The sequence below is a fragment of the Dryobates pubescens genome, chromosome 1 (assembly GCF_014839835.1).
Source record: "Dryobates pubescens isolate bDryPub1 chromosome 1, bDryPub1.pri, whole genome shotgun sequence".
Taxonomy (NCBI): domain Eukaryota; kingdom Metazoa; phylum Chordata; class Aves; order Piciformes; family Picidae; genus Dryobates; species Dryobates pubescens.
Window position 1 is genome coordinate 8,705,476 of NC_071612.1, and position 25,010 is coordinate 8,730,485.

The 25,010-nt window shown below is 45.3% G+C and overlaps 1 protein-coding gene across 1 annotated transcript in view; it reads left to right on the forward strand.

Moving 5' to 3' along the window:
• LOC104301022 (monocarboxylate transporter 2) overlaps positions 1–24,782 on the forward strand; it is a 29,021-nt gene extending 4,239 nt beyond the window's left edge. The window contains exons 2-4 of the mRNA XM_009901357.2: positions 15,321–15,464; positions 20,801–21,652; positions 24,463–24,782. Of these exons, the coding sequence (XP_009899659.2) occupies positions 15,321–15,464; positions 20,801–21,652; positions 24,463–24,755 (1,289 nt within the window). The 3' untranslated portion in view covers positions 24,756–24,782. The remainder of the gene's footprint in view (positions 1–15,320; positions 15,465–20,800; positions 21,653–24,462) is intronic.
• Positions 24,783–25,010: the final 228 nt, after the last annotated feature.

Here is a 25,010-nt window from a genome sequence, read left to right on the forward strand (position 1 = left end):
GTGGGTTTGACTTATGAATGACTTGGATCATTTGGAAGTTGTCATTAAAGGAATGAGACACTGGTTCCCGTGAGCTGCCAAAGCCTTGCTCTGCTGCAGTGCCAGTCAGAGCTGTTAGGATGCTTGAGTAGCAAAGCTTGATTTGCTTTGCTGAGAAACTAGAGGTAGTTTAATGTTGGGGTTTTATTAACCTTTTCTGAAAAAAAGGGAATTCTCAAAATGCCAAAGAATGCACTGGGTTGGAAGGGGACCTCTAGAGGTCTAGCCTAACTCCTGCAGTAAGCAAGGTCATCCCTAACTAGATCAGGGTGCTCAGAGCCCCATCAAGCCTGACCTTGAATGTTTCCAGGCATGAGGCCTCTACCACCTTCCTAGGCAACCTGTTCCAGTGTTCCACCATCCTCATAGTAAAGAACTCACAGAAAAGCTTTCAACAGAGTCCTCAGTAACTAGTACAGTTACTAAACCAGCTAGTTATTGCCATTCCTTCCTTTCCCAGTGACAGTAAATGGCCATGATTTGGGAAAGTGGCCACATAGATCTGTAATGGGTTTCCTCAAGAGCACACACACTCTTGGTGTCAGGGAAAAGCTGTAGCATTGATGTCCCTGGTGTTTGTCCATATCTCTGGGCTGTGCTGTGGCTCTCAGAGACAGGACTCTGGGCGGCAAGGCTGGCATCTGAGCATGGGGATGCTCCCCAGGAGGACTGACCTGGCTGGCCAGCTCGGCTTCCTGCATCCCCGCGAGCTGGGGGCAGCTGTGCTGCCCAGCACCTTGATGGGATGTGGAGGGTCTGATGCTCTCACTGAGGTTTGCAAACATCCTCAGGGAACAGCCCCTTGTGTCCTTGGCATGCTCATTGGTGTGGGGACTTGTTCTGAAGCTGTGCTACTCCCTGTGCAACAGAGCTTATGTTTGCATCTCGTAAATAATGCAAATGAAGAGTGCGTTCTGAAAATGTTCCTGTGAACTAACCCAAGTCTCCCCTGGAGTAGTTCTGTTAACTTTGACAGCATGGAGGCAGATTTACAGGGACCACCTGAGGCTTTGTCTTGTAGCACCAGAGCAGTGCCATTTTTTTCAGACTAAGGCTGAAAAATCAGCAACTGGCACTGTTTCTGCCCTTCGCTTTTTGCTTAATTCCCCATGGAAGCTGTTTTACACCAGCCGAGGCTCTGGCAATATATATTGCAGAAGTTTTAATGTGTCTTATCCCCCAGTTTCTTAATCTGAACTAGGTTGCAGAAAACAATTCTGTCACTATAATGCAAGTAGTAAAACAGATTAGTGTGCAGTAAAGTGTATAGCCTAGACTTTATGATAGGGTACTTGTAGTTCTTGCCAGTGTTCATGTTCAGCAATTCCATGTTTCCAGTTGCAGAGGGCCAGCTGGGAGGTTGGTGAATGAGGAGCACAAGGGAACATTTCTTCTCTGTGACCAAATCCTGCAGGGTGAAACCCTATCAATCTGATGAAAAAGGATTTCTGTTTTGCAAAGTTTCTACTTTTTTTGTTGGTGTGTGTTTGGTTTTAGTGTTTTGTTTTCATGGGCAAAGACCTAATTCCTTACCCCAAAATGAGAACAGTATTATGGAGCAGAGCCTGCTGGTTGTAAAGAAAAGGAGCCAGGCTCTGTCCACAAGGGAGTAGGAGAGATGCTGTCATTCTTTCTGAAAGGTTTCTTCAGCTGCAGCTCAGCTCCCAGGTGTCAGGCTCTGGGGGTGATGTGGACATGCCAACATTGTTGCAATGTGGAGCATCCCAGGACATCTGTTGCGTTGCTGTGCCCCTTGGCAAGGTTTCCTTTTGCAGGCTGTTTCCCTGGACTTTGCTGTGCCAACACAAGACCAAGGTTCCCATGGTCTTGCCTCGTGTGCAGGGGTGAGTTTTGTACAGGGAGATAATCTTAAACAATATAATTGCAAATCCTTTGACCTTCACACCTCCTGGCTTGGACTGTGTCTCTATGTAGTGTTCACAACAGGAAACTGAGCTGCCTTTCTCCTACTTTTAAGGGTGACACATTTCAAGCTAGGCCACATATGGGTCCCCAGGGATGACCATTACCCAGGGAAAGCAGGAGGCAGCTGAGCTCCTGGGAAAGAAAAGATAAGCAATATTAATTTGCCTGTAATTTAGTTGCCCTATTAAGCATTGAGGGTAGTAGCCAAACATTCTAAAAATATGAAATACTGATGCCACTAATTTAATAGCAGTAATGTTCTTGTAGCTGTTACAATCTCCCCCAGGGCTACAGGAGAGGTAAGGATTGTGGCAAGAAGTAATGTCTTTTATTATGGCCAACTGTTAGAGCTTGAACGATGAGCTGGCTTTCTGGCACGTGTGCCAGAAGAGAGAGAATAATTTAATACCTAGGATGTGTCTCCTTTTTCAGTTGTGTTTTCTTTTTTATGGAGACTGTGTGGCCAAAATGCCCCTTTTGTTGTAATGAAACAACAGAAGTCATCTGAGTGAAACAGAGAATCCAGATCCTGACACAGAGTCATTTCAGCTGATCAGCTTGAACAGCTGGGGCTAGAGCAGGAGACATCTGACCTTTGCTTTTCCTCCTCATTTCAAAGGGTATCACTCTTTCTCAGTTGCTGAGCTGTTAAGCCTTGTGTGTTTGCATGCAGTTTGTAGATGTAAATATGTGCTGCTTCTCTTGCCTTTTAATGCATAAAAAGATAAGCTGCCTCAGGACCATACAGTGTTTTTATTCAGGATGTTGTGCACTGGTGTCTCAGTCTCGCTGTATGCTGCTGTAATACTCCCCCCTCCAAATCTCCAGGCTGCTGTTCTCACACATCCAAATTTCTGTTAAAATTGGGGAATCACCTCCTGTTTAGCAAAGACAGTGGCTGAGAGCTCTCTTTTGCAAACACAAGAAGAATGAGAGCATTTCTGAAGTGAAAACTTTCTCCTGAAGCCAAACAGTATTTATTACTCTTGCTGTTTATTGTTTCATACTTTGGATGAAATGGCTGAGGATTTAATTCTGGAGATGCTCCACAACTGAGCCTTTTCTCCAAAGAAGCTTTCTCCCAGAGCTTGTAACTGCTTAATAGAGCATCTGCTAAAGCAGCAAAGGAGAGATTGGGAAGTTGAAAGTCAACCATTGACCTTGAACATTTAATCCAAAATTTTATAGCTGTATTTTATTACACTGCTAGCATGATAAATTGCAGTGACAGGTTTAGAAAGCACCTTACAGCATGCAGTGGCATAAAGCTATATTAATAATGAGTTTGATTCTACAGTTTTTAACTTAATCAAAACTGCCAAAATTCTCTTCTGGTCTGGTAAAAGCTTCATCAACATCTTCTTTTCTTCCAGATGACCTCACCCAGGGCTCTTCACCCATTCCAAGTGTTGTGAAGTGCAGCATCACTTAAAAGGGGAAACTGAGGCATCGGGAGGGAGGGATGAGAGGTTTTCAAGGACAAGCAGCAAGTGGGTGACAGAATCTAGGTCAGGCCTCAGAATGTGCAAGCTCTCTGCAAGCCAGCTTTGATTCAGCTGTTGCCTGATGGACCAGAAGTGCCAGGGCAGTACTTGCCCTGATTGGGTGGAGGTTTTGCCTGCTGAAAACTCGGTGACAGAGGTGCTTGGTAAAACCAAGTGTTGTGCATTGCCTAGCGTTTTGCAGTAGATTTCCTGTGTGTGGAATCCCAGATGGCTGGACATCCCCCTCACTGCAGGAGGAGGGCTGTTTACATGAGAGCAGATCACTGCTGTGGAGAGCTGCCAACAGGGCTGTTGTCCAAATTATCATGGAATCCTGGAATGGTGTGTGTTGGAATGGAACTTAATCATCTAGTTCCAACCCCCTTGCCATGGGCAGGGACACCTTCCAGTAGATCAGACTGCTCAAAGCCCTATCCAACCTGGCCTTTAAGAAACAGTCTCTCCAAGGCACCAGTCCTTTTGCAGATGGCATGCTGTTGCTGCTGTTTTCATCCCCTGCTGCTGAGAAATGAGCTGCCACGGCATGGGCTTTTTTTTGCTCTTTTAGAAACCCAGAGCCCCAAGTCTGTGAGTTCCTACATGAGTGACTTCACTCTTAAAAAGCAAAGAGGTTATCCTTGCATACCATGCTTAAGTGGCTGCTCTCTGGGCTTCCCATCACTTCCTCTAATGTGGGCTTAGCAGAGAAATAAAAATCTCAGTACTTGGGCATGGTTTGCATTCGGAGATGCTCAGCCCTTACAGAAACAGTGCAGATCTGCAACATGCAGTAGGCTGCTTGCTGGTCTCTCCAGAAAATCCAGCACCACTGTCCTCTGGGGTCTGTGCTGTGTCTGACCACTCTGTGAGATGCCTCAGTTACCTGAGGATGTCCAAAGGGGCATGAATGTCTCCTCATCAGCCCTTACTGCTGACCAAGGGTTACAAGAGGAGGGCAGGACAGGACTATTTGCAGTAATGCATCGTGCATCTCCCTACATATGTGCTTACTGCATTGGCTCAACAAAAATTCTCAGCTAGGCTCACTGCTAAGATTTCCCTAGGCATATTCTTTTCCACCTGGATATTTTGTATAGGGCTGGTACAAAAGCAATATCTCTGCTTATCCCACAGTAGGTATCCAGCATCCTGCCACCATGGCCAAAGCCCAGGCAGCTTTACCCTGCGTACCTGTGGCTCAGCTACCTCATGCTAGACTTCACCCTTTCACTTATAATCATCACCTCTTGGAGTCTTGCCAAGAGCCAATCAGCCTCCCCTTGTCATTGAAACAAGACCTCTTCCCACACGGGGGCAACCTCTGGAGTAGCAGCACCATTATGGTTGGGGGTTTTGTTAAGAAAGCCAGGTGAGGAATGATTTGATTTCTGTAATGGATAGCACTGCGGATTCATATACTTCTCCTGACTCTCAGAGAGCACTCAAGCCCTGCAAGGTCACCACATGTGTGCTGATATATTTATTTATTTTTTAAATAGCCCTGTTCTACTTAAGAGGGATAATGGCACTATAGGTTTGGGTGAAATATTTCTGTGTTCATGGACTTGGTCACAAAGCTTTATCATTTTGCCCTTCATTGGAGCCAGCAAGGTCACCAGGCAGCAGTAATAGAGATGTGATAGACTTAATAAAACCCAAGATTAATAAGAACTAGGAAGAAGAAAGCAAAGAGTTTTGATTGGGAGGTTGTTAATGCTTCATGGGCAGGTGTTAAGTCCAGGAATAAGTTATAATCCGCTCCTGCAAGTGAAGTTCAAACATGTGAAAGCTGCTTCCCTGGTCAATGCAGTACAAGTTCTGTGTGCTGCTGTAGGAAGGGAGTGGAGAGCATTGATGTCAACCCTCTTGCAGCATTGCAGCTTTTCTGCCCCGGGTGGTTTTCCAGCGTGATTGGTCACTTGGTCAATTTATTCAGGGCTTCCAGGAGGTGGACAAAAGCCTTTGAAGAGCATGCCCAGGCAGTGGCCAATTTGCTTGTTGAGCAGTGTGTTCTGACTGCTAACAATGGGCTCCTGGTCTCAGAGAGTGTAGATGATTAAGGGAGTAGAACATCTTCTGTATGAGAAGAGACTGAGGGAGCTGGGGCTCTTTTGCTTGGAGAAGAGGAGCCTGAGAGGTGACCTCATCAATGTTTATAAATATGTAAAGGGTGGGTTCTGGAGGATGGAGCCAGGCTCTGCTGGGTGGTGCCCAGTGACAGGACAAAGGGCAATGGGTGGAAGTTGAGGCATGGGAAGCTTCATGTAAATGTGAGGAAATTTTTTTTCCCTGTGAGGATGACAGAGCAGTGGAACAGGCTGCCCAGGGAGGTTGCGGAGTCTCCCTCTCTGGAGATATGCAAGGCTCACCTGGATGCATTCCTGTGTGATCTGGTGTAGGTGATCAGGCAGGGGGGTTAGACTAGATGATCTTTCAAAGTCCCTTCCAGCCCCTGAAATTCTGTGATTCTGTGATAGAATAGAATAGAATAGACCAGGTTGGAAGATCATCAAGATCATCGTGTCCAACCTATCATCCAACACCACCTAATCAACCAAGCATCCTGTCACGCCTCGCCCTGAACACCCCCAGCGATGGCGACCCCACCACCTCCTTGGGCAGCACATTCCAATGGGCAATCACTCTCTCTGTGTAAAACTTCCTCCTAACCTCCAGCCTAAACCTCCCCTGGTGCAGCCTGAGACTGTGTCCTCTTGTTCTGTTACTGGTTGCCTGGGACAAGAGACCAACCTCTGCCTGCCTACAACCCCCCTTCAGGTAGCTGTAGAGAGCAATAAGGTCACCCCTGAGTCTCCTCCTCTCCAGGCTAAGCAACCCCAGCTCCCTCAGTCTCTCCTCATAGGCCTTGTGCTCCAAGCCCCTCACCAACCTTGTCGCCCTTCTCTGGACTTGTTCCAGCAAGTCAACATCCTTCCTAAACTGAGGGGCCCAGAACTGGACACAGTACTCGAGGTGCAGCCTAACCAGTGCAGTGTACAGGGGCAGAATGACCTCCCTGCTCCTGCTGGCCACACTGTTCCTGATGCAGGCCAGGATGCCATTGGGATGTTTCAGCCGTGCAGGGAACTCATGTTCTGCAGTCAGGCTTCAACTGACAGAAGGAATGAAAGTCTGTGGTCCTGCCAAGCAAAAGGTTAGCTTAAAAAAAAAAAAAATCTTAGGAAAGAAAGTCAAGAAACATGAAGTCATGACCTTCTGAAGGTCTGCAGCTGTGATCTGCTGTGTGAGTAGGATCCAAGCCAGCAGCCTGGGGAAACCGCTGAGCACAGGCAGCTGGGTGCTTAGCACCTGCAACGCCATCCTCTCGCAGGAGCAGTTATTTAATTGTCTAAATATGAAGTGACATGAAGGACCTTGGCTCCAGCCCCAGATTTGGAGCCACTGGCCTGTGGCTCCTCTGTGTGCCGCAGGAGCAGCACTTGTCAGCTGTGTGGCCTGGAAACTGAAATGCCACAGCACTGATCAGATAAGATTGCTGGGCAGGGAAGAGGACACTTTGTCTTTACGAAGCTTGGGCCTCCTCTGCCTCTCTGTTTTCTCTCTCTTTTTTTAACTTCAGGGTGCTGCTGTGGCAAATGCACCTCTATCTGATGAGGGGATCAGGGTTCCTGGCTTCCCAACAACGTCCCTGGTGGGTGCAGCGGGGGGAGGGCTGCCACAGCTTGGTTTCATTTACACCCAACTGCCCTCTCAGCTGGATGTGGTGCCAATTCTGCCCAAGAGATCCAGCAACAACCATAGAGCCTGGATTGATGACCAGGTAAAATGAGTCCAGTCTCTCACATGCATGGCTTATGCTTCTCATGGAGGCTGTGCTGAAGCTGTAGCCATTGCCCACTTTATGTACAGATCATTTTTCATCTGTGAGAAAGAATGAGAGGCAGCTATTGGTGACTGGGTGGTTATGGGAGCTTTTATTGCATGTGCTGGACTTCAGCCTGCTTGTGTAAAAAGGGTTATTTGCCGTGTAAGGTCATACTAACAGAAGGCAGTTTAGGGGTGGACAGATCTTTGGAAGCTGCTCTTTGGAGTCTGGTCAAGGGGTATTTGATACCATTGGGGTCATTTGCTTGCTGTTTCTTGTCCTCCAGTACTGACATGTATGACCATCCTGTCTCCAGCAGCACTGCTAGAGGAAGCACCAGTTGTGTGTAGGGTTCTCAATCATTGTATGTGTAAAACAAACCATCTAAATCAAGCAGCTGAGACTAGTAACGGACTGCACCATTAGCAGGTACCAGCAGTTCTTCGGTGATCTGAAGTAGGCATGTGCAAGGCTCAGTTGCCATTGGTCAGCAGTTCTTCAAGCCCACATTTAAGAATGTGAACCATCCAGGTCCTGAACCTTGAATTTCTCTTCAAGCAAAGCAAAAGACCGAAAGGCTGCAGATTTTAACCCTCCCTTCCCTTTCCCCTTGCCTTTGAGACTGTGCCCTGTGTTCTCTCAGGCCACCTCCCTTTTGGGGCGTACATCATTACCAGGTGCTGATTGCTGCTGCTGCTGCTCCCCTCTGCCTCAGGAGGTCGGTGGATTCTGTCAGCCTGTTAATAACATGGGGGCACTTGCTTTCATTTGCGGGGTAATGAGGAGGTTGCTCTGTTACAATGGGCTGGGACCCTGGTGGATAAATTACGAGGCCAACGGCAGTGTTGTTATTCCACCAAGGGAATGAGATTATTACTGAGGAAATTGCAGGCCTGCTCATGTTGTTGTTTTACTACTAGTGTAATAATAGACTTTGTTTTATTAGTATAAATGATTTCTCTCCCTTTCCTCCCAGCTGAGTATGCTCCTTCTTCTGTCCCCAGTGACTCCACATAGTCAATGCTAGTCATGTTGTGCTGAGTTCCTCAGTATTATCTGTGTTTTCTCAGCAGTTTGGAAAATGTTAGCTATCTGGGCAGGCTTTTTGGTGCTGACCAATGTCCCTGTGCAGTAACAGCTCTTTAGAGACATTTGCCACTGTAGAAAAGTGGGAAAAGCTGAGCTGCATGTTGCAGTCCTGGTGATGGGGGCACTGGTGATCCTGAATGTGCCAGCACTGGGGCCTATGCAGTGGTCTGTTTAAAAGTGTTGCTGTTTTATCATCTGCATGGCCATCAAATGGTCTCACCAGCAGACAAAGGGCATTTCCAATGGCTCTCTGCTACTTTATACTCTTAGAAGGTCAGCCTTGTGAAACCTGGAACAAACCCACCTTGAGCATGGAAGCCTCTGGGTTACAGGGTCAGTCTTTCAGGCTCTCAGCTGCTTTTTGTAGAGCACAGAAATATTTCAGAAGAAATTCATCCAAACCGAGTTCCACAAAAAAGGGACAAAACTGTTTCTATTAATATTAGGTTAGGTGGGGGGGAAAAAAATGTGACAAGCCAAACTTTACAAATAAGGGATAGGTTTGTATGCTTATGGTCAGAAGTATGGGAGAGAAGAATGCTTTAGTCCCTGTTAAAAATACATTGGGATTTTATACCAACACTGGAAGTTTTGCAGCTCATAAAAAATTCATAAAGCTTGCTGAGGAAAACAGAAAGGCAATTCAGGTGTCTATTTTTTGGGAGCACTGTCATACTTGCAAGAGTTTAAGCCAGCCTGGATTGATATTTCTTGTTAAATGCCAACTCTGTGTTAGGAGCCTCTCTGGATCATAGTTCAGCGGCTCAAAAAGAATAAATTACAAGGTGGCCTGACTTTGTGGTGGAGAAGAGGGGAGAGTCCAGAGTATTTTGCATTTTCTTTATGGTTTTACAATCTCCTCTTCAGGGTCCTTTTCACTTCTGCAAACACAAAACTCAAGGTGAAAAGTAATTGGACAAGCTAACAAATGAGTTCGGGCTTGCTGTATTTCCCACCGGCGAGCTGCTGTGTTCTGCTTGCCACCAAGATCAGCTTCTTTGACGTGGCCTTTCATGTCCCAGCTAACAACGAATGGAAACCTGCCACAGGTATGAGAAAAGAGAGGCTTTATACAGGACAGGCACTAAACCAGAGTGATTTATATGGGCTGAGGATAGTGCTTTTCATTACATCAGTCTGCCAGGAGTGCTGTGATCCCAGCTGCGTCTTTTGGGGATATTTGGTGCAAGCTGTAGCTCTGCAGACTGCAGAGTCCTACCTTTGTGTGTGCACCCTGCTGTGCAAGCACTTGGGGTCTAAAGCGAGGTGTTTCTGAGAAGGCTGCCCTTGCTTTTACCCAGGGGAGCATGGCCGCTCCACTGGAGAGTGTGTCCCTCAGCGGTGCTCTGTGAGCCAGGGCAAGCTGCAGAGTCAGAGCAAAGCCAGCAGCAGGATGAGGCTCAGCATTTCCCTTGTGTCCTCTGCTATCTTGCACCATTGCTTTGTGATGGATGATGAATGATGGCTGTGGCTGGAAGTTCACTGGAAGGGAGGAAGCCACTTACTGGGTTGTGGAAGTGGCTGCCTTGTGTCCTAAGGCTGTCAGGGTGGAGATGCCATCCCTTCCTGCACCAAAGTACTAGCTGCTACCAGCCCTATGTTGGCAGCCTTGTCTTTCTAAGGTATTGGGATGAAAGGACATGAAAAATTTTACTTCCCATTACGTGATGATCTTGAAGGTCTCTTCCAACCTGGTCTGGTCTGGTCTGGTCTGGTCTATTCTATTCTATTCTATTCTCATTAGAAGTTTGATGGTGCCATGGTGGTAGGGATGTGGGGACAGTGCTGGCTGGTTGGCACTAGCCCTGGTTGCTTTCATCCCTGAGAAGCCATGGATTGGGAATGTGCTCAGCAGCTGGGATGGCTTTTGCTCCTTACCATGGCTCTTTTGAACTTGGCTGATTCTGCAAAGTCCATCCAGGTAAACAGCACTTTTCTGAGAGCTTTGCCAGCTGTTTCTCTTGCCCTCTCCTCACCTTACTTTGTAAAGTAAGAAGCAAAAATCAACCCACTTCCTGCTAGCTTCTCTTACCACTGGCTCACAGGAAAGAAGAATGATTTTGTTTGGATGCCAGAACAGGGAGCCCGTGGTTCCTGCACGTTTGACCAGGCAGGTATTAGCAAGTGAAGGTGCCTTGGGATCTAAGCTGTACATGTTCTTAACATAAATGGTTTCTGTGTGGTAATATATAGCCTCTTTATTCTTTTCATGCTGGCTGAATAACTGGTAGCTGACAGGTCCTGCTTTTCAATTCACCCTGTTTCCAGGGGCTGTCAAGCTTTTAATTTTTGCAATAGCTGCAAGCAAAGCAGTAATTGTGTTTCCTATTTCCCACAACTGCAGTGCTGGCTTTGTTGTTCCCCTCTCCTTAATTTCTCTGCCCTGGTGTAAGCTGTTTGATGTCCTCTGAACCCCCCCCAGCATTGTTGCTGAAGTTACCTAACATTTGTTGGCCAATCGGCTCCCTGCGAGAAACACACTACAGGCGGCCTGTGGCAGAGCAGGTCAGCAGAGGTGCATTGAGATGGGTTGGGTGTGATGCTGATCACTGAAGACATCTGGGCAGGGTGAAGGTGTATGTGGCTGTGCTCCTTGTGCCTGCCCAGACTGGCAGAGCTTGCATGCTGGAGTGTGCACGGCTATGTGACACATTGCGTGCGCTGGTTTCTGCTGGGAGATGGGACAGCTTTTGAAAGGCTGCTCCACTAAAGCCCATGGATGTATTTGTAGCTCCAGATGACTTAAGTGGAAGTAATTTTAGGGATGTGATTTTGTATTTGCTTCAGTGCATTTGAAAGGTCCGCTCAGGACTATTACAAAACCTTCAGCCGACAAGCAGCAGCTCAGGGAAGTTTGGTTTCCCAGCTGTTTGAATCCCTGGGTTGAGTTCTCTGGTGTCTTGTAAAATGGAGGTCTAGCTGATGCTTTCTCTGCAGGTTGAGTACTCATCATGGCATTTCCTGTGGATTCTTCAGTAGCTCTAAAGGTTTAGTCCAGATGCTGTGCTTCTCTTTTCTCCTCTAACTGGCTGCACTCAGTACCTTGGAGATCTCCAGCCCTCAGTTCTGTGTCGATAATGCTGGTCAAGACCAAATGCTGTCACTCAGGCTTACAGGGCCTGGACTTAAGGTTTCAGGCTGTGAAGGAGAAAGGCTTATGCTGCTTCTGAAGTTGGTCACAGTTCCCTGTGAACTCGGCACAGCTCAAGCAGATAATTCCTTTGAGACCACAGCTCACCCACCTTGATTGGCCATGTGGGACTGATTAACCCCCTGGAAAACTGATACATCTGGTTACAACAGATAAAGGCTGTCTTGCTGAAGGTCACATAGACCTGCCATAAAGCATTGCTGAGAGATCACACAGGACAAAAACAGGGAGCAATTGTGGTCTTGTGGCCTAACAAGTGATCACTGGGAACTTGGGTTACAGTTGAGGACACTAACAGTTCATGGAGGGTGTCCTAGGATGCTCTCTTTTGTAAAGTCAATGGCTGGGATATGAAACTTTGCTTTCATGTCTTCTAGCCTCCACTTTGGAGAGCAGAGTGTGTACCCCTCTCAGCTCTTTCCAGTTTATCATCTGCTGCCATGGTCCAAACCCATCCTTATTGATGAGTGAAGCCAATACCAACAGCTGGAATGAGAGGGACATAGATCCATATTTCCCTTCTCCCCAGGCAGATGCTGCTGGGATAAATGTGATCATTTTTGGTTTACTTCTCATAGCAGAGGCTTCTCTCCTCATAGGCTGCCCCAAGTCTGAGCAGAAGAGGGACCAGAGCAGGGATCTTGTGGGCTTTAAGTGCTCTGCTCCACAGTATGGCATTCTGTAGTTTTAGGGCCAGTGTGAAAGCCCTCTCCCAGCAGGAGAAGGTAATTGAAACCACATTTTCTTAGCTGAGTAATTAGATTGATTCAGGAGAAATGCGGACATGTGGAAAATTGAAAAATGGAAGAGTTGTGAGCCCTTAGGCTGCAGATAAATAAGTTGGTGCCTTGCTGAGGAACACTGGCTCAGTCTATTGAATTACAGGACATGCTGAGACCAGCTCAAGCATGATGCAAGTCCAAGCCCTGACCAGTGGAAACTCAGCGAGGAAAGGGGTCCCTTCCCTGCTGTGCTGATCTGACACAGGTATCTCTTTCCCCAGACCTTCTCTTTGAATTCTGTGGTGCTCTGTGCAGCAAAAGGATTCATGCGTGTGGATCCAGTTATAGGATTAGGAAAGAAAACTCTCTATGTAATTATACACTCACAGAAGTTATAATGGAATGGTGCAGTCAGTGGGACCAGTTTACAGATCACACAGTTACAGAGAGGCTGCTAAGACTCTGCTCATGTGTATTTAATTTTTGAGTGTTCTGACCTTAGACATCTAGTGGAAAATATTTTACATCACCAGGCTTTATTCCCTAGACTAAGCTGGTCATACCTCCTGGTTTTCACTCTTGCACACTACAACACCTGAGAACTTGTATGGATGCTGTCAGCCAGGCTGAGGGGATATTGAGTTTTTTGGGTCTGACCCCTGTGCCTCAGTGTGTGATGGTTTACAGGGTCTGGGAGGAGCTCTGTCATTATACAGGGGCCAGACCCTGCACACCACCAGTAAAGGCTGCTCTGCTGAACTAAGGCCATGCCCTGTATTCTTTATTCACAGTATCACAGTATAACCAAGGTTGGAAGAGACCCCAAGGATCATCAAGTCCAACCTGTCCAAACAGACCTCACAACTAGACCATGGCACCAAGTGCCACGTCCAATCTCCCCTTGAACACCTCCAGGGACGGTGACTCCACCACCTCCCTGGGCAGCCCATTCCAATGGCGAATGACTCGCTCGGTGAAGAACTTTTTCCTCACCTCGAGTCTAAACCTCCCCTGGCACAGCTTGAGACTGTGTCCCCTTGTTCTGGTGCTGGTTGCCTGGGAGAAGAGACCAACCCCTTCCTGTCTACAACCACCTTTCAGGTAGTTGTAGAGGGCAATGAGGTCACCCCTGATCCTTCTCCAGGCTAAACAATCCCAGCTCCCTCAGCCTCACCTCATAGGGCTTGTGCTCAAGGCCTCTCCCCAGCCTTGTTGCCCTTCTCTGGACACGTTAAAGTGTCCCGATGTCCTTCTTAAACTGAGGGGCCCAGAACTGGACACAGTACTCAAGGTGTGGCCTAACCAATGCAGAGTACAGGGGCACAATGACCTCCCTGCTCCTGCTGGCCACACTATTCCTAATACAGGCCAGGATGCCATTGGCCCTCTTGGCCACCTGGGCACACTGCTGGCTCATGTTTAGGCAGGTGTCAATCATCACCCCCAGGTCCCTCTGTTTGGGAGCTCTCCAGCCACTCTGGCCCCAGCCTGTAGCTCTGCATGGGGTTGCCGTTGCCAAAGTGCAGCACCCGGCACTTGGACTTGTTAAATGCCATGCCATTAGACTCTGCCCATCTGTCCAGTTGGTCGAGGTCCCTCTGCAGAGCCTTTCTGCCTTCTAACTGACTAACATCCGATCCCAGCTTGGTGTCATCTGCAAACTTGCTGATGACTGACTCAACCCCCTCATCCATATCGTCAATGAAGATGTTGAAGAGGATGGGGCCCAGCCTTTTCTGCTTCATTTCAAGGTGTCCAGGTAGAAAGCCAAACCATTGGAGGTGTTTAGGAAGAGACTGGATGGGGCACTTGGTGCCATGGTTTAGTTGATTAGATGGTGTTGGGTGACAGGTTGGACTGGATGATCTCTGAGGTCTTTTCCAACCTGGTTAATTCTATTCTATTCTATTCTATTTCTGTCTGGGATTATTTAAGCAAAGGTAAACATCCTATCAAATGGCTCTGCAGTGAGGTAGATCCCACAGCCAAACTCTTGAGAGATGCCTGTAAGCTTAAAATATCCATTTCCAGTAATCTGTATGTGAATGGTGTTGGCTCTTTGTAACAGCAGGAATGAAGGCAAGCAGGCACATTGGGCTCCAAATAACCATGGCTGTGTTCTGAGCAGCACTAGAAGTAGTCAGGTAAGATAAGATACAAAGTGCTGCCTCTATCCTCCTGCCTCATTTCCAGCACAATGTTTGCAGGATTTTGGTTTGGGTTTTAGTGATGCAGAATCTTTTCCTTACATTTCGCAGTTTGACTTCTGGACCACTCTGTCACGTTCAGTTTGCTTTCTGTTGTTCTGACTTCTCAGCTTGGTCTAACTTCAGAATTGGCTCTCCCCTGAGCAGGAGGTTGGTCTTGAGACCTTTAAAGTCCCTTTGATCTGTATTATTCTGTGCTTCTGATTCTTACTGGTTCTCTGCCTGGTTGAGATTACTATACACAAGACTCTCTTCTTTCCTCCTCTACCCAAAGCTGCTGTTCAACTTCAGATTTCAACGTTTCCTTTCAGTGTCCACAACCTTTGTTAAGCCATTTCCCTTCTTTGTAATTTTGCACTTTCCTGAGCCACCTCTTTACATAAATGGAAAACCAAACTGGTTCTTTTCAGGTCTGGCTAATCCATCATCTCCAACCTGGTCTAGCCTACATAGACTGATATTAAGATTTAATTAGCAAGTGCTCTGCTGAAGCCTCAGTCCTGGTCAGCAGTATTGGAATCACATTAAATAGAGGCATTAAAAATGCAACAGTATTCATGATTTCAGCCTTGTAATATGAAACACAGCTTTGTGTGTATGGTTTAGCATCATAACAAATCAAGAGGCTCCTATGTTGAGGTCATGTGTTCATCCAAGCTGCCACCAACTACATGGCCACTGTGTAGCATGGGACTCGCTGCTGTCTCCACACAGTGCAGACCACCTTTCTCTTTCATTTTCTTCCTGAAGCCACCCTAGAAGCTGTCAGCAGCGCATCAGGGCACTGATGTAACAGAGTTTTAACTGCTTTTTGTCAAACATGCCCCTCTCTCAGATGAAACCTACCTCAAGGACAATTTTGTGCTCTTTCCCCAGGTCCCATTAGCAGTATTTTGGTAAATCGCTATGGCAGTCGACCTGTGGTTATGTTTGGAGGCCTGCTCTGTGGCATTGGGATGGTCTCAGCTTCTTTCTGCACCAGCATCCTGCAGCTCTACATCTGTGTGGGCTTCATTACAGGTAAGAAGAAAGCAGCTCTTTTCCACCTGCACTTGAGGTTTATGGGCAATGGTTTTAAACTAGAGCAGGGTGGTATTAGATTAGACATTAGGAAGAAGCTCTTTACTTTCGGGGTGGTGAGACACCGGAGCAGGCTGCCCAGAGAAGCTGGGGATGCCTCATCCCTAGAAGTGTTTGAGACCAGGCTGGATGAGACTGGGCTGGATGAGACTTTGAGCAACCCGGTGCTCCTGCCCAGAGCAGGGCAATTGGAACTAGATGATCTTTAAGGCTCCTTCCAACTCAAGCCATTCTATGATTCATTCTATTATTGGGGTATCCACACTTGGGCACCTCATCCAAACACAATGGGAAGCTGGTAAGATAAAAAGCTGGTGGGGCAAGGACTGTTGCTCCAGATGAGTTTTAGCAAAGAGCCTGTCCCCTGCTGAGTGCTGTGTTCCTGGCTGAGCATTGCGTGCGGGATCTTTTCAGTGGATGTGCTCTTTGCAGATGAGAGCTGTTTCCCTAGAGGCGATGGTGAGGGTGGCCATCAGTGCCTTCAGCTCCTGCTGAAAGGAATGCAGATTGACTGTGCTCTGCCCTGAGCCAGGCAAGCTCCTGGAGATACAAGTGAGATTGTGAGGAAAGCACCTGTGTTCCAAAATTACTGTGTGTTTTCTTCTCTTGCAAGATACTTGAAATGAGATTCCAGGCATTTGCTTTAGTTTACTTGCCCTTGCCTGCTTGTGATGTTAGGAGCTCCTTTATCTGAAAATAATAACTACTGGAGCTGACTGAAAATATGCAATATTCTCCTTACTGAGAAAAAAAACTTATGCTTCCTTATTCAAGTTACAGTTTGGATTGTCTGCATTGAAATATGAATTTCCATATTGGAAACTCAATCAGGAGAAGGTATAGGCTCAGTCCAGCATCTTTAAAGCCTGCAGTTGCTGAGTTATTGCTTTTAAAGGTAGATGGATTGGAGTTCTCCACCTGTGTGAGTATAGATGCTTAATCATATGCATTTTTTTGCTTACAATTATAAGCAAAGTGTACCTAAGGTACAGCCAATGTTTCTTTCAGTTGCAGCTAGGACATCTGCCTGAAAACATGATACAATGAGTTCAAAACTGGCTTTTGAAGTTGCAGGGTGTGTGTTTTAATGACTGCTCCCTATCCCTCTGCAGCTGCATTAAGTGGTGCTGCTTTGTGAACATGAAAAGTGTGAGCTCAACATTTAAATCAATAAAACCAGCCCCTAGCAAAGTAAATTGGGACAGAAAGTTTGTCACCCTGTTCTCCTACACCAATATTACTTCATTAAATCTGTACAGTAGTGAATAAATTGCCATGCAGGATTCCCAGTCTTAAACCTTACTCTTTTTAAGGAGTAGTAGTCAGAAACTTAACTCTTTGTAATTGCTGCAGTTAGATGAAACTGTGCTTTTAGTGAAGGAGTAACTCTCACAGACTCCTTGAAAAAGATTCCAGAAACAAAATGATGAGAAATAAAAATAACCAGTGTCTCCTGTGGATAAACTCAATATTCATCAATGCATGAGCTTGCATCATTGCCTGCTAAACAAATGTCCTCTAGCAAGTTGACTAATGCTGGATTAGCACATGGAAACCATTAATCCTTTGCTAAAAATATATGCTTTTTTGTGTGTGTGTGAGCTTAAGGGCTCAGGCAAGGAACAGGACTGTAGGAAGGCACCAACTCCAATTTTCAAAGGTACTTGTCTAAAAACATGCCAGGAGGGAATTTTGTGCCTAACCCCAGACCTAGGGTTTCTGAAGACCTTCCTCCTTTTTGATCCCTGAATATCTTTACCCACCCCAAAGAGCTGATAGTTTGAGCTGTGCTCAATGCATACATGTAGCCCTCATTCCAGGAGCAAGGTACAGGGACAAACTGCCCCCATATCTCCCTGTCTTTAATGCTGTGATGTTTCCTCAGAGCAAAGCATAGGCTGTTTTTGGTGTGTTTGTGTGTATATCTTTTCCTCTTGCTTGCTGAATGAGGGCAGCTGTGTGGATGAGGTCTTAGCTAATAACCCATCCTTTCCAGGCCCGGTGTGTGTGCTGGGGAAGGAATATTAATTGGATAGAGAAGGGCAGATTGCTTGTAATTTTCCTAACATGCTTGATGCCTCTAATTACTCTTGAAGTGCTGTCACTGGTTAGGCCTAACATGGAAGTATTCAAGGGCAATTATGAAACTGCCTGCTCATCTCACAGCTGAGACTGTGTAACTGTACAAGGAGAGAGATGACTGTAAAGGCAATTTGCAGTGACTGTAAAGCAACTTGTAAACATCACACTCTAGCCTCCTTCCTACCAGCCTGAAAAAGAAACAGACTGGTTTAGAAGACCATGTCCATGTAATTTGCAGGGATGGAGATAAAAAGAAGATACTGGGAGGTTTCTGCTACGCTCTGGTGCCTTTGGCATATTAATAGAAATCTCTTCAGAGTAGCAGGGCAGGAAGTATCTGTTTATGGTGGAGGGATTAGATACAGCAATCTCAGCTGCTTTCTTGATTATGCCTTTTCCCTTTGGCATGCAGAGCAGGAGATGGGCTCTGCTGTGGGGAGCAGCTCTAAAGAAACTCCTCGATGGCACTGAGCTGTGGGCTGCATGAGGTACTTTGCATGTGCTGTAAACCCCATGCTCTCTTCCTCATTCGTTTCCCTGTAGCACTTAGAAAAAGAAATGGGGTTTGCCAGCTGTTGACCTGGATCAGTGCCAGCCTGGGTGCATTAAATAGGTGTTTAGGCATGCAACCCCTTCCTCAAGTCTGAGGTAGAAGCAGCAAATTTCAAAGCTAAACACAAGGTGATAATGAGCGGTCACAGTTTAGTTCAATCTGTACCAATTAGACCACGATGAAATGAAATGGCACCTAGGGTGAAGCCTGTTTACTAATCTTTGCACTGTTGATGTTGATCATTGAAATATCTGGTAGGATCTCCCTTTAATAACAAAGTAACAAGATCAATAATTACACAGCTCACTCCTGTACCACCACTTATTCCCTTCTAATATGAGGAAGATGTGTTTGTTCTAGGGAAGGATGCTCCTTCTGGCACAGGCTTGCTTCTGTTCATTCAACGCTGCTGGTAGGCCTCTGTGTCGTATCCCTGAGGAAAAAGTGTGGTTATTTGAGTAACAATTTAAGCCATGGGAAAGCTGCTGTAGTTTCTGAAGACAGGAATAAACTGGATTTAAACATTTCCAACTGAAGTCAGCCAAAAGCTTAAGGTAAATTGAAATTCCAGTCAGCCAATTTGAAACTCTCCAAATTTAATTAATGGCAAGAGCATGAGGTAATATTAAATTAGATTTGTCCAACTGGCAAATTAATGTTCACATAATCAAAAAGCTGAGTTGATTATTGTTTAAGTGGGTAGCTGGCATCCAGTCTGATTTTCCTGCTCTTCAGGACATGTGGTAGGTCCCTACCAAAAGTGTTTCTGTGGAAATGATAGTTTTGTTTCTGCCTTTACCTGCTAGCCTGGGAAATATGAAACTAAAGCAAACCCTGATAGAATAGAATAGAATAAACCAGGTTGGAAGAGACCTTCAAGATCATCGTGTCCAACCTATCATCCAACACCACCATGTTGCATCTTCTCAGGTGAAAGAAGATGCATGCCTGTATCTGAGCACCATCGAGGGTGTCCTCTAAACAAGACTGTGTTTATGTCCATAGTTCTCAGGACAGCCCTCTCATGAGGATGGAATATAGCCCCTTATGCATTATGAGCAGGCTGTATTTTCCAAAGGCATGCCCTCCCAAATACGTGGACGAGCTAGAAAATGTCATGCTGTGAATGTGTTTTATAGCAAGATTAATCTGAATATGTTGCCATTTCCATTTATTTTTAATGCTGTAAACTTCCAAGTAAATTAGGAAAAAAAAAATAATAATAAAAAAAAAGAATCCTAGACTTGGCAAAAGTCATAATGTTGCAGAATGGTTCAAACTGAAGCTATCCAACATTGGCTGAATTCTGCTGCATCAGTTGGATTCTACTCTATCAGCGACTAATGATAGTGTTCCTTAATTAATTTTGAGGACCTTGACCTTTCTAAATTAGCTTCTGTAAAGCAATATGCCTAATTATGTACTGCACAGTTAAACAAACTAATTATATAGACTAATGAACAAGAAAAAGTCTGCATGACCCTATTTTCAGGATTCATGTTCTCTGATATAATCACTTCAAGGATTACATTTCTGCTTTGTTCCAATGTGACTCATTCTCTCCCCGACGATAGGGTGGATAATATGTGGCATGATTTTTAAGAGTCATTTTCACTGAATCAATAAGGTTGGAAAAGACCTCAAGGATCATCAGGTCCAACTTGTCACCCAACACCTCAGGACTACTAAACCATGGCACCAAGTGCCACATCCAGTCCCCTCTTCAGCACCTTCTGGGATGGTGACTCTGAAAATACGACTTTTAAAGGAAGTACTGCACATGATGGAACTGTTTGAAAAGAAGAGATTGTTGTAGGCTAATGCTCTCAAACAGAACCACAGAAAGTTGAGACCATTACAGCATTTGGTCACCTCTGCCTTCAGACTTCACCTGCACAAGAGAAGCTGGCTAACTGAATTAGCAATGCAGATTTGTGATGCCATTTACAAGTCTAAATGCAATAGAAGTAAACTTTAATTAAAAGCAACACACTAGGGTCCTGTTTAATTAGCATCTTCAGTAGCTATTTTGCTGTGTACATGCAGACCTTTTAATCCTTTGTATCAGACCTGAATTGCTCAGACCACCAATTTAGTAGTGGCTGAGAGGGGTGATGTCATCTTCTGTGCAGGCCTGTCTGTGCAGCAGCAGTTTTGGGTGCTCACCATCCATGGAAGAGAGTGCCAGACCCAGTTACAGTTCAGAAGGATGTGCTTCAGCAGTTAGCACTGTCCAACCCAGAACAACCTTCCTCAAACTTTGAGCTGTCATTTTCTTTAATAGATCCATCCTCTCCTCCAACAAAGCTGCTCTGTCTGGACAAAACCAGCCAGCATTCACTGAGGGTGTAGTTTCAATTTATTCTGAACCAAACTCTTTGTTCTAGCCCTGCCACCCATGAGATTTGCGGTGTGAAAGGAAGGGACATTGTCTGACTGAAAGTGTCTTTCTGGGTGGCTGGTTACCCAAATGTGGCAGGCAGAAGTTTAGGGATATCCTGAGTGAAGTTTACAACTAGACTATTGTGTTGAAGAGCCACCAGTAGACCAATTGTCCATTGATTCGCCTTAAACATCGAGCTTAGCTTAAATGGGTCTCAGATCTTCCTTTGTGTGTCTCAACTATTTTTCTCTGTTCCAGGATTTGGCCTTGCTCTCAACCTGCAGCCATCAGTGATAATCATAGGGAAATACTTTTTGAAGAGAAGACCCATTGCAAATGGCCTTGCTATGGCAGGGAGCCCTGTGATGCTTTGTACCCTGGCTCCTCTCAACCAGTTCCTTTTTGATAATTTTGGCTGGAGGGGCAGCTTTTTAATTCTTGGGGCAATTTTATTACATTGCTGTGTGGCTGGAGCTCTCTTCAGACCCATTGGGCCAGCCATAGTAGCAGGTAAAACCCAGGCAACTGGGAGGAAGGATGTTCTGAAAGAAGTCACTGGAAATGCCACCAATGCCCCCACAGAGAACAAAATGGAAGAGGAAGAAGGAAAGGACTGTTGTGAAAAAATCAATCAGTACCTTGATTTTTCCCTCTTTAAGCATAGAGGGTTCTTAATTTACCTGATAGGAAACGTGCTTATGTTCCTGGGGTTTTTTGCCCCCATTGTTTTCCTGGCACCCTATGCAAAACACATTGGCATTGATGAATATTCAGCTGCCTTCCTCCTTTCAATCCTTGCTATCGTGGACATGATTGCCCGACCTACCACTGGCATCATTGCCAACAGCAAGTGGGTGAGGCCACGGATTCAATACTTTTTCAGCTTCTCCATTGCTTTCAATGGTGCCTGTCACCTCCTGTGCCCGCTGGCTTCTGGCTACAAATGGCTTGTTGTCTACTCTGCCTTTTTTGGCTTGGCCTTTGGCATGGTTTGTGCCATGCTCTTTGAAACTCTCATGGACCTCGTGGGAGCTTCCCGGTTCACAAGTGCTGTTGGCCTGGTCACCATTGCAGAGTGCTGCACGATATTGCTGGGACCACCTATTGGAGGTGAGGCAATTTGCTTCTGCTGCTTCCACTATGTTGTTTATGTTGAGGAGCTTTCAAGCAGTTGGTAAGAAGTGATTTTAAACTTGTTTTCTCTGCTTCTCATCCACCATTTCTCCACTCATAACTGGAAAGGGAAGGCAGATCCTAGGTGCCTCCTCCAGCATTTTCTTGGTACTCCTTTCTGTGTAGTTCTCCAGTTGAAGTCAACAGTTTGGAGAGTGTTCTTTTAGTTTCTCATGCCTTCCAACACTTGATCTGAACTTGCAGAGTGGGACTTCCTGCAGCCTTGTGCTTCCGACCACTCCTCCTGGAAAGTCCTCCTGTTGCAGAAGGCTGGAGTCCACCACAATTTAAGCATGATAAAACACAATGGTTATGCGAAATTCTCTTGTTGACCCAAACCTAAGCCTTGCCATTTGTGTCTGAGGCTCTGAGTACTTCTACTTACGGATTTAAGTTACCTTAGTGCACCTGATAGAGTTAAGGCTGTTTGAAAACAATTTTTGGTTTGGGTGTCATGGTTTGAAATACCAAAAGGCAGAGACTCTCAAAGGTCCATGCTGACTATAGTGAACCTCCAGCAGGGCTTACAGTCACCTGAAGATAAGTGGGAGCAATGACTTCCTGTGACTTGAACAGCCTTCACTTCTTTCCCTCTACAACATGTTGCCCTGTTGTCTACAAGGAACACAGCATGATTGAAGGCACCATAGCTGAATCTGGCATTTGGCTCAAGTACAGTCCTTGTCAAATACGAGTCAGCTATGAATTAAATTACATCACAGGTGACATCTGACATCATCTCAGTGTACAGATATCATTCTGTCGGTGTGCACTCTGCTGCAATTTGCTTTTCACCTGCATGCAAGCTTGCAGAACTGGTTTAGAAACTGGTCCCCTGTAAGTACACAAAGATGGTTAATTAGTTGTGTGAGCTGTATGTGTGTGGATGCATAAAGGTTAAACTCTACTATCATAGTAAATGTAAAGACTGCACAGAAAGAAGCCAGTTTAACCCCATTTCCTGGATTCAAAACTGAGGTCTGGCTAATACCCTGTAGGACACATCTTGCAGAACCATTTAGTTCTTCATGCTACCATGTAGCTCACAGAGTGTGACAGAAGCAGCTGGATCCTTCTGCGCTCTTAGAGATTCATTATTTAATTAATGACAAACAAAAGAAAATACAATTTTAGAATTACTGTCTTCTGAATTACATAATTTTCTGTGTGGAAGATTAAGTTAATGACCAGAGACTGCTAATGAGGCTAAAAGTGTTCTGTGTAATAGTCAGTGATATTAGTTTTGTAGGGCTTCCCCCACCATTTTAATAAGCAGCAAATTTATCGGTTCTTTGGCATTTTAATAACCTACTGCAAGGTTCTGCTTTAATGAACTAGGTAAATTGTTCCCAGTGTATTTTATGACTTTATCTTATTCTCAAAGGAGAAGAGGCAAGACTATCCTACTGTTGAATTTTCCAATACTTGACTCATTATAACTCTCATTGAAACCTATTTAGGCGACCTCTAGGTCATCCTGATTAGCAGAAAAGGAGAAAAAAAAAATGTTGCAATTAGCATTTGCTTGATGTTTCTCCAGTAGCATGAAAAGCTCAGTGCATTGAAAATGATGTACAAAGGCATCCAGGAATGGTTCAGGAAGAGCTGTTGACCAAAACCAGTTAAAAATTATTATTTTTGTGATCCAGAGATCTGTTTGGTGGCCGCAAAAATCCTGTGTTAGTGTAATGCAGTGGGATAATTAATCATCAGCTTTTCGACATTTGAGGTCAGTCAGGAAGTAATTAAAGGTGCCTCTTTTTGAGGAGGAGAACATATTCCAAAGAATCAGAGAGCTGATGGATGATGGGCCAGTTTCAAGAAGGACTATCTATAGTGTGAAGGCCAGGTTAGGAGCGGGTCTTACTTTAATTAGGATTTGGGATGTTAAGAATGGTCTGTGTTGCACCAGTAAAGGGGAATTAATGCTCAGGATCATACTCCCAATAAGATTTGAATTACATTTTGACATAATGGAGAACACTGACATTTCAATTAAGTTGTCTCCCTTCAATTACTCTGTAACTCCGTAGCAGTGGCATTAACCTTTGAGAGGAACCTGTCACGTTTGTCTTGGCATTGAAACTATCTGACACTGACAGCATCATCTTTGCTTTCCCTGGAACTAATCTTTTCCAGTTCCGTGCAGTGCCCTTTCATCTTTAGATCCTGAGTATAAATGCAGAAAGGGCAACTGTGACCAAAAGCTGAGTCCTCTCTAATGCTGGTCAATAACCCATGGTGGAATAAATCGGAAGGTCTTTGTCGGGAGTCTGAGATGAAACCCTGTGGCCAGGTGCTATCTCATGAACATCTTCCTGAAAGCTGCTGCTTTTGTTGACAGCCTGAGGACTACTAAGTTAAGTGGATGTCCTTGTAGGTGATCACTGGAATTAATGGAGACTGTCTGCAGACTCTCTGATCAGAGGACTTGGTCTCTGCATGGAAAAAATAGATCTACCTGAAAAGTCCAGGCTAGGAAAGGTAGGGTTTCTGTCCTCTTCAACTTAACTGTACAAATTATCAGTAGTATAACCTGTGTCAACATTAATTCCCCACAGGATATGTGGTGGAACTTGTGGGAGATATTTGCAGGATCAGAGTATTTGGGGAAGAGATCAGAAGTCCAGAAAATGTTTTATTTTATCCTAAAGAGACCATGGTGTCCCTTTATACTGAGGATCTGAAAACACAATCATTTACATTCATCTCTAAGTTTCTGTTTTCTTTTAATATCTGTTTTACAGGAACTCTTATTGATACCTTTGGGGACTATAAATACATGTTCATTAAATGTGGAGCTGTGATGGTCCTGGCAGGAATCTTCCTGTTCATCATGAATTATTATAATTATCGTATACTTGCCAAGGAGGAGAAGGAGAGAAAGGCAAAAGAAGAGGACCCTCAGTCTGTAAGGACAGAAAGTGAGGACAGAAATAACTGGAACAAAGAACCTGCGCTGGATGGGCCAGAGCTGGAACCTTTGAGAGAGGAAGGAGAAGGACTAAAGAAGGAAATGAAAGGCACAAATGAAGTTTAACCCTGTCCTCACATGATGAATGGGGAATTTCTTCTGGACTGCTTCTCTTGATACCAGATGTGAAATCACACAAGTTTGAAAATCTTTGTCCTATGCTCTGCTACATTCATCCCCTTTTTTGTTTGAGAAGACTAAACCAAACCCAACTTTAGTTTCTTATGAAGTACTGGGACATGGTGCAGTCTCTGTTTGCACACCAAAGGTCCTGCAATATTTTCTTTAGCTATTTCCCAGCGAGGCTGACTAAGGGTCTAA